Here is a 9,572-nt window from a genome sequence, read left to right on the forward strand (position 1 = left end):
TGGAAGAAGATGTATACTATTACTATTACCCATTGTTGGTGTTCGATGTATCTAAACAAAATGATAGAATTATCCAATCAAGACCTGACGTTACAATAAAAGCTTCCTTTTCAAAGAGTATTGTACAAAACACAAAATGTTATTGTTTGATTATGAGTGAAAATATTGTTGAAATTAAAGATAATAGAGTTAAGGTTGTTAGTGTTTAGTTATCTTGAATCCATGAATTGAATTTTTCAGGATATCCATACCATTTTACAAACATTTCTTTTACTCCTTTCCTAGTTCTACGTTTCAGTATCTTTTCTATTTTGTATTCTTCATTGACATTATTAAACAGAGTAAGTTCTTCTTCATAAAACTTTCCTTTGATCTCTTCATCTGCTAAATCTTTAATGGAGTATGTTGTGACTTCTCCCGGATGAGCTTTTGTGATTTTGAATATTTCGGTGCTCCAATTAGGTAAATATCCTTTATCGAAAATGGCTTTATATTTTGTAATTCTGACGGTGTCACCAATTTTGAATTTACTTTTGAGAGGAGCTTCTAACGGTTCAGTTGATGGGAATAGATTTTCGTGGACTTGATCTACGTTGTCTTTCTTGGAAGCTTCAGTTGGAGTCATTTTTATACTACGATGAAAATGATTATTGTATCCGGAAACAAGCTTGTCTAGAATATTTATCCATTTGTGATTGCCTTGATGGGTGAACATTTTCCACATTTTTTCTTTGAGAGTTCTATTGAATCTCTCAATAATGGATGCTTTCTTGCCTGAATATGTTGAGAAATGATGAACATCAAAACTTTTAAAAAGAGCTTTCATCTCTTTGTTGTAATATTCTTTTCCATTGTCAGTTTGCATTTTCTGAGGCTTTCTTTTTTTGAAAATGGATTCTAGAGCATCAGCTGTTTCTTTACCAGTTTTAGATTTTAGTGGGACCACCCACGCATACTTGCTGAAACAATCTATAACTGTCAGGAGATATCTAAAATCATTATTTTCAGCTGCATATGGTATCATTTCAACAAGATCTGATTGCCATTGTTCATCGATGTCATGAATGTAAACTCTTTCGGTTTGATAATTCTTTCTAGCAGGTTTGTGAAGAGTGTACACATCTTGCTCATTGAGAAATTGTTTCACTTCTTTGATTGGTCTTTTGGTTTTTCTTTGCAGCTCATTAATGCCACAGAATCCAGTTTCAGGATTGTAAAACGCTTCCTTGAGGACTTTTTCTGATTTCAGAGGTATGATTTCACCGCCAGTTTTGAACTTGGGAACGATTACACATTTCATTCTGCTGCATGATTGACACTTTCCTCTCATCATCTGCCTATTGTTTCTACTTAATCCTTCTGTTACGTCAATAGTACTGGTGTACTTTTGACACTTCAAGCAGAACATTTCCATTTAAAAGAAGCTTAAAAGGAAGGATTAAATGATATGAAAGTTTGACACCTACATATGTTCTCCATTCCTTTTCTCCATTCAAGTTTTCCGTAACGGACTTCATTTTTATGTTTTTTGAATTTTGTCAATATATAATTAAATAATTTCAGAACATGGGTCGAGACAGTTCAGACCAACCAATGGAAGTCGACCGAGGAATTGGTCAACTAGCAATCAGCCAGCCATATTCAAGCAGCCTGCCATCCGACCCGCCAGTGCTTCGCAATACGATTCCACGTAACGGTCCTACAGAAGAGGAAAAAATGCCACCTCAACAATTGAAGGAGTATCGAAAAAGGCTGTTGGAAGTCGATCAAATAGCCAAGCTCGATTTGAAAATTGAGGAGATCTCGAACAAGATGAAGGCTGCACAGCATAATCGCGATAATGAAGTCATTCGTATGAATAAACGAAGAGATCTATTCGATGAAGAGATCGAAAGAAAGACAAGAGGGGCGGCGTTGGCGATGAAGGTCAAAGAGAGGAACCATGTGGTGCAAATGCATATTGCAAAGATGACTGAACAGATGAAAAACATGCCAGTCATGGGAGAGGAGGGTCCCGCTGTTTTTATACAAAAGACAGGTAGATGTGATGACGAAAAATAATAATTGAATTGACTTGTGCTCACTTTCTTCAGTTGAATAAAAGAATCAGAATCACACCCTCTAAAGTTTTTAATTTGTAAATCTTGTGCCAATTTCAATAAATCTATATTTGTTAACGGTTTCAAATCTTTGCACAACATTTAATAAACCGAAATAATGGTAAAGAATAGATAACAATATCGCTGCCGCAGAGCAGACTGTGCACTATTTTCCACTCCGATGGCTGATTTTTCTTGTCTTTTTTCCTTCACTCCGACGACAATTTTTTTCACTCCAACGGCTGATTTTTTGCATATTGTTAATGAGGCAACTTTTTCGTTTGGTTGACGGAGTTTTTTTGAATATTTTGCGACTTCATTAACTCTTCACCTAACTTTTATCCTTTTTAATTTTGATCTAGATTCGAACTTTTGTCTGTCGAATACTAAACATACACACTACCATTCTGACATGGGAGCAAATTTGATAATAGGAGTGAAATGGTGTTTAAGTATGAGGTTGGTGGTGGTTATGGCTTGCTTATCAGTAAAAATTTGTGTTTTGAGGTGTTTAGAAAGAAGCGAAAAAAGTGGGCAGAAAACTGCACCAGAAAGGTACTTTCACTACTACTTATAGGGCTTTATGGTTTTCGACCATTTGAGCGAATAGCATGTTGATGCAGTTTCTGGATTGATGTTTTCAATAGATTGACATTATAATATCGAAAATTTAACAGATATTATCGATGTTTTTTTTTGGAAATATCGGAATTGTATGCAAATCCGAGAGTAGTTTCTGAATTTTTTGCTTTTGAAAACGAATTCTTGTGCGAAAAATTGTGACACCGGGTTTTTATCTTTCTAGGAAACTTTGCTGAGTTAATTAAGATAAAGTGGTAGGCTATCATAGATTAAGCATGTTCATTCTAGTTACTAGTTCAGGCTAGTTAAGAGTAGTTTGAGCTAGAGCAGGCTAGCTTGAGCTTGGATAGGTTGGACTCCGCTAAGATGTAGCGAACGCAGATTAGTTTAGGCTAGTTCAAGTAAGCTAAAGCTCAGCTCAGCTATTCTTACACTTAGCTAGCACCACGCTGGCTCAGGCTACTCCGAGTTTGTTAATAACAGTTGAAGCGTATTTAGGCTTGCTAGAGCTTAGCTAGGTTATACTCTTTTGAAGTGAACTAGTTCCGGTCCATAACAACCTTGGAAATTTCTAGGCAGATCAACAGGAAATCGTCATGAAAAAAATGTACAGTATCTCTTTCAATAATGCAGAAAAAACTTGAAAATGCATTTAGAAAAATTTATTGAAAAAATTGCGAAGAAGCCATTCACAGAAACAATAAGTATTATTCAGTCAAATTGTCACACTCCTCATCAGTATTACATTCTCCCAACTTGTTACGATAGAAATCTTTTTTGCAGTTGCAGCCAGAGCGGCAGAGTCCTAGGAGGACGATCGGACGGGGTCTGCACACGGGTACTGGGTAGCATGGAGCCTTGATACAAGTGATAGCGAAAGCTTTCCTGGGCACGGGTTGACCTTAAGCCGCACACCGATTTGACGTTTCTTGCGAACGGCTTCGATAGGAAGTGGATCGAAGGGAAGTGGCTCGAGGGGAGGGAGGACGATCGGACGGGGTCTGCACTGGGCAGCATGGAGGCATGAGACAATTGACCTGGACCATTACGCACTTCTCGTATAGTCTGCATTTGGTGTAGGCGCAAGCTGAAATATTTTGGTTGTGGTAGCTGATCCTAGCAAGTATAGGCTAGCTTAGGCTAACTCTAGTCAGCTCAGACTAGCCTAGGCTAGATTGCTTCACGTTTTACTGAAATCGCCCTAAACTTACGGTTCTTATAATCAATTGCTAGGACTGGTACCCCTGGTAGCGGCTTTATTGGTGCTGAAATATCTAATTGGAATCCAAAGTACTCTTAATCTTCCTTACCGATGTGAAGTTCCTCTACAAACATATCATTTTTATAGGACCTTTTTGACAGTTGGAGCAAATAACATGTTGATTCAGTTACTGGATCCATGTTTTTAATGGATTGGCATTACAATATGAAAATAGAAAGAACACTTCCGTTTTTCTGTTTCCAACAGATTCTGGAATAGTTCCGGATTCTTGGATTCTAGAGAAAAAAACCACTAAAATGAATGTTCGTATTTATTAAACAGAAGCGAGGTAAAATATTCGGATAATTAAGAGAAAATAGGTTCATTATTCTCAGCGACACACTTTCCCAACTTGTTGCGACAGAATCCTTTCATGCAGACACATCCAGCTTGGCAGGCTGGGGAGCATGGATTCTGAAAATTATCATGTTTTATAGAATCTTAGTTATAAACTTAATAGTTCTAGCTTACCGGCTCAGTCTGTCCACAAACACGTTGATTCTCAGCTCCACAGTCGGTCCACACTTGATTCTTCTCATTGACGCATCGCAAATCGATAGGATCCAGAATCGGCTCGCACTCAGCAATCGGATCACACTGACGACGTCCACAGAAAACCTCAGTGATCACACATTGGCTACCTTCCATACAACGCATAGCATCACATGGGTTCGCTTTCACACATGCGGCACGAATTGGGCAGGTGCCATCGGCGTTGGGATCGAAACAATTCAGCGGACGAACCATTGCACATCCTCCAGGTGTGGTACATTCGGTAGGACAGGTGACTTCGATTTGACGCTTCGTGCGGAGTTGGAATGGTATGACGTCGGTGAGTTCTTGGGGACGGCACTCTGGTACTGGGTTGCATGGGCCTTGGACACAAATGACCTCGACAAGGACACATTGTTCGCTTGGACCGCACGCAACGTTAGCGCAAGCTGAAAAAAAAGCATGTTGAGGTTTAAAGTGAGGCTAGGGAAGCATAGATTTAGCCGAACTACTAATTGCTCTAGCTCGCTCTAGCTTGCCCATGCTTGCACATCAACTTACGATTTGAACAAGTCGGCACACATCGTGGCACCAACGGCTCTCCAGAAGTAGTCTCCACCATGACGCATGTACCATCATCGCATGGTGTGTTGGCACAGGTCGAAGGTGCTCCTGGTCCCACAACTGAACAAAAGTTAAATTTTAATATTTTCTAGATAGGGTCTTGCTTACTTTGTGCTCCGGTTGATCCGATAGCCAGGAAGCACATAAAGATAGCTAGCTTCATGTTTTTCAAGGACATGATAATTTCAGAGTTCTGTCGTTCCCATTTTATACTTTTTGTTCCTGTGATTTTTTGAACTGTGTCCTGTTAACATAACAGGTTGTATGGTGTTAAACGTGACAAAAAGTGTTAAAAGAAGAACTGAAATCCGATTTTTCGGGCAGTTTTTGTTATGCTAATGTTTGTTGTCTGGCCTATGTGACTGAATACGAAAATTTTGATTTCTTGGTAGTCTTGTTCAGACTAAAGACATAATTCTAGAAGAACAGGGTACGCATCAAATGTTCAAAAAATTTTATTGGAGAGTAAAATTAACAATTTTACTTAGCACGTTTACATGTAAGGCCCTTCATCGAACACGTATATCCCGGTGGCATCTTTCAGTGGTACACCAGATTTCTCATTTGGTTTTAACTGGCCAATGACCAATTGCACGTGGACGACAAGTTGGGATTGGACAGCATGGTTCCTTTTCACATGGTTTGTCAACCAGGACACACTGATTGGCTCGCGGACATTCGGTACAGGCTGTAGAGGAACTAATTGAAGTCTTGGTGTTGATTAAGATTGACCTAGCTTGATCTCACGTGATCTAGCTTGTTTAAGGTTGCCCAATGTTGCCCTAGCTCACCCTAGCTCACCCAGTTTGCCTTAGCTTACCCTACTTCACCATAACTCATCATGTATTATCCTAGATTAGTTTTTCTTAGCTCATCCTACCAGTGCTGCCATTTTATACAGACGGTTCTGTTGAAAGAAATCTTGTCTTTATTGGAATTCCACAAAAATGTTTTTCAGGAACAAAAATTCGAACAGGAAGTAAGTATTCATGGCCTTTTTTGCACAATCAGTATGAACAGAAAAAGAGAAAAATATTTTCACAAAATTTAAGTCAACATTCACAATGTTTGACACATTGTCCCTTGTCATTCAGGATGTATCCATCCTTGCAGAAGCATCCAGCAACACAGACAGCTGGGCACATGACCTGGAAATTTTCTAGAATATTCTAAATTATTATTCTTTGAAATTCACCGGTTCCTTCTGATCACAACGAGCTGGGCATGCCGATCCACAATCCGACCAAACTTGATTCTTCCCTGTGCATCTTTGGTAGGCTTGTCTCTTCTCTCGAATTGGGAATAGTGGTGGGAATGTGATTTTTCGAAGGCGACAAGTTGGAATTGGACAGCACGGTTCCTTGACACAGGTGACTTTGGACAGGAAGCATTCTTCCCAGAACCAGCAGAATTTGTTGGAGCATGCTGAGAAAAAAATGGGTTTAAGAATATGAATCTGGCATATACTAACTAAATCTAGCTGAGGTTAACTTACTATTTCTACAGGACGCATCCAAGCACTGAGGTTGTGGCTTGCTTCCGGGAGACTCAACCATCACACATCTTCCTGGAGCTTTGCACAACATGGTGGCGCAAGTCAGAGGCGGGACTGGATCAACTTTAATTGGACGACACTGTGGGACTGGGCAGCACGGTTCCTTGACACAGGTGGCTTTGGTCATAACGCAAACTTGGTTGGCCGCACATTTGGTAGTCTGACAAGCTGAAAATACGAAAGTACTTGGTTAGATTGGATTAGGTTGGACTACTGGGATAGGCTGAATTCTAAGCATTTAATTTTTTTTGTTGAAAATTCGAGTTTTGTAATAACGTGTTCCCTAGCACTTACTACTTTTACAAGACGGGTCCAAACACTGTGGTTGTGGCTTTCCTCCTGGAAACGGCTCAACCATGGCACATCCTCCGGGTCCCATACATAAGACATTGGCGCAGGTCAAAGTTGGGACTGGATTAACTTTAATCGGACGACACTGCGGCTGAGGGCAGCATGGTGCCTTGACACAGGTGACTTGGGTCATAACACACTCATGGTCAGCCGCACATTTAGTTGTCTGGCAAGCTGAAAATGTGGAGAGGTGGTTTTATGGGCTCAAATGTGAAAATTGGGAAACTTCTAAGAATTCAAAGTTGTCAGCTTTTTGAAGTTGTCAAAGCAGCTTCGAGGTTACAAGGGTCGAGGTTTATTTACATGACACTATCTGATGGCTTCCTAGCACTCACTACTTTTACAAGACGGGTCCAAACACTGTGGTTGTGGCTTTCCTCCTGGAAACGGCTCAACCATGGCACATCCTCCGGGTCCCATACATAAGACATTGGCGCAGGTCAAAGTTGGGACTGGATTAACTTTAATCGGACGACACTGCGGCTGAGGGCAGCATGGTGCCTTGACACAGGTGACTTGGGTCATAACACACTCATGGTCAGCCGCACATTTAGTTGTCTGGCAAGCTGAAAATGTGGAGAGGTGGTTTTATGGGCTCAAATGTGAAAATTGGGAAACTTCTAAGAATTCAAAGTTGTCAGCTTTTTGAAGTTGTCAAAGCAGCTTCGAGGTTACAAGGGTCGAGGTTTATTTACATGACACTATCTGATGGCTTCCTAGCACTCACTACTTTTACAAGACGGGTCCAAGCACTGAGGTTGTGGCTTTCCTCCTGGAAATGGCTCAACCATTGCACATCTTCCAGGACCCATACATAGGACATTAGCGCATGTCAAAGTTGGTACTGGATCGACTTTAATTGGACGACACTGAGGAACTGGACAGCATGGTGCCTTGACACAGGTAACTTGAGTCATCACGCATTGATGGTTAGCCGCACATTTGGTGGTCTGGCATGCTGAAAATATTGAAGTACTAGGTTAGATTGGACTACGTTGGACTACTAGGATAGGTTGAATTCTAAGCATTCAATTTTTTCGAAGATTCGAGGCTTGGGGCGCCATGCTCCACAGTACTTACTACTTTTACAAGACACATCCAAACACTGAGGTTGTGGCTTGCCACCTGGGAATGGCTCAACCATTGCACATCCTCCGGGACCCATACATAGGACATTGGCACAGGTCAAAGTTGGAACTGGTTGCACTGCGGCTGAACTTCATTAATAATTTCTTGCAAAACATTTCTGACTCACTCTGAACCGCCGCCTCCTGTGTCACTGCCAAACCGATCAAAAAGGTGAAATAGAAAATATTAAGCTTCATATTTTCTTCGAATTCTCTATTAGAGAACTTGTTGAAAAATCTGAACCCTAGGTTCCTATATTTATAGGTTTTTTTCAGGACAACTAGAACGAAGATTAGGCCTGTGCAAAGAAATATAATCCCAAGATTTTGCATAATTTTGCAGTGGGGTTGTTTTTTATTGTTTTTTTTTCTATGCAAAAATTAAAAACACACTAGATTCGAAAATTCTCAATGATCAAACTCTGTGTATTTGAAAAAAGAGGTGCAAATGTTCAAATTTCATTTTTTTTGCAGATTGAATGGATTTAAATTTTTTTGTTTTCGAATTCGGAATCAAAAAATGATTTTGAATGTTTCCGGAGCATTTAGAAACAGTGCACAAAAAAAGTATCCTTCTGAGAAAATTCCTCGCTGAGAAACATTCTCACTAGGAAATATCCTTACTAAGAAAGATCGGGGGCTGGCAACCCCATTGTTGTCATTCCAGCAATTGGGGCTCCATGCCCAACTGTGGTTGTCATTCCTGGGACATTGGCGGCAGGCGCTCCGTGGCCAACAGTTGTGACTTCAGGAGCTGGAGGAGGTCCATGGCCAGCTGTAGTTGTCATTCCAGCAGCCGGACCAGCACCATGTCCAGCAGTAGTTGTCATCCCAGCTACTGGTGCTCCATGACTAGCCGTTGTAGTCATACCAACCAAACTCATATTCCCTGCATGTGGCATTGTTACATCTCCAAGCACAATTGGTGTAGCAGTTGAGTTCGTCAAAGTACCATTACCCGGATACAACACTGGAGCCGTTTGGTTCACGATCGGAACGATTGTAGGCATTGTGCCAAAAGTGAAATTTGACCGAGCTGCAGTTGGCATGGGTGCCAGTGTAGCCGGGTGTTCGGAATTCAAATTCATCTGGGTATGGTTTCCAGGAGAGGATGCGGTTGTCATAGACGGTAGGTTCGTGAGAGTCACATTTCCAAATGGTGAGATTGTGCCGGAGGATTTTGGAGTAGTTGGAGCATCAATAATGGGCTCTAAATATTCGTATCATGAATTCTACAAAAAAAAAAAAGGTCTTACCAAGTCCATGAACTTTTTGGATAATTACAAATAGAAAAATAAGAGAAATGGAGAGGTACCGTAACCCTGGACATGTATTCGTCGGAAACATTTGTGTGTCATCTATGACATCAAACTTTGTTATTTTATACGGGATATAGAACTAAGCCAGTTTAGGGGATGGTCTCGCCGGGTGAAAACAATGGGGATTTTGGGATTTTCGAGGGTGAGGTAAGGGGGGGGGGG

The 9,572-nt window shown here is 40.7% G+C and overlaps 4 protein-coding genes across 4 annotated transcripts in view; 1 reads left to right on the forward strand and 3 right to left on the reverse strand.

Moving 5' to 3' along the window:
• The window catches only part of CBG20702, a gene marked incomplete at both ends in the record, with an annotated part of 30,183 nt that extends 25,833 nt beyond the window's left edge, over positions 1-4,350 (reverse strand). The window contains one exon of the mRNA XM_002631490.1: positions 4,295-4,350. Coding sequence (XP_002631536.1) covers positions 4,295-4,350 — 56 coding nt within the window. The remainder of the gene's footprint in view (positions 1-4,294) is intronic.
• On the forward strand, positions 1,567-2,061 carry CBG20710 (the record flags this gene model as incomplete). The annotated part of the gene is made up of 1 exon (XM_002631496.1): positions 1,567-2,061. The coding sequence occupies one exon, from the start codon at positions 1,567-1,569 to the stop codon at positions 2,059-2,061; it is 495 nt and encodes a 164-aa protein (XP_002631542.1).
• A 1,760-nt stretch (positions 4,351-6,110) lies between the features above and the next one.
• Positions 6,111-8,289, reverse strand: CBG20711 (the record flags this gene model as incomplete). The annotated part of the gene is made up of 8 exons (XM_002631497.1): positions 6,111-6,206; positions 6,254-6,483; positions 6,554-6,781; positions 6,908-7,138; positions 7,300-7,530; positions 7,692-7,922; positions 8,045-8,176; positions 8,220-8,289. The coding sequence occupies 8 exons, from the start codon at positions 8,287-8,289 to the stop codon at positions 6,111-6,113; spliced, it is 1,449 nt and encodes a 482-aa protein (XP_002631543.1).
• Positions 8,290-8,714: 425 nt separating this feature from the next.
• Positions 8,715-9,438, reverse strand: CBG25666 (the record flags this gene model as incomplete). The annotated part of the gene is made up of 2 exons (XM_045238559.1): positions 8,715-9,301; positions 9,348-9,438. 2 exons carry the CDS (start codon positions 9,436-9,438, stop codon positions 8,715-8,717), a joined length of 678 nt encoding a protein of 225 aa, XP_045100349.1.
• Between the last annotated feature and the right edge of the window lie 134 nt (positions 9,439-9,572).

Source organism: Caenorhabditis briggsae (assembly GCF_000004555.2).
Source record: "Caenorhabditis briggsae complete genome, chrV, whole genome shotgun sequence".
In the NCBI taxonomy this organism is placed as follows: Eukaryota; Metazoa; Nematoda; class Chromadorea; order Rhabditida; family Rhabditidae; genus Caenorhabditis; species Caenorhabditis briggsae.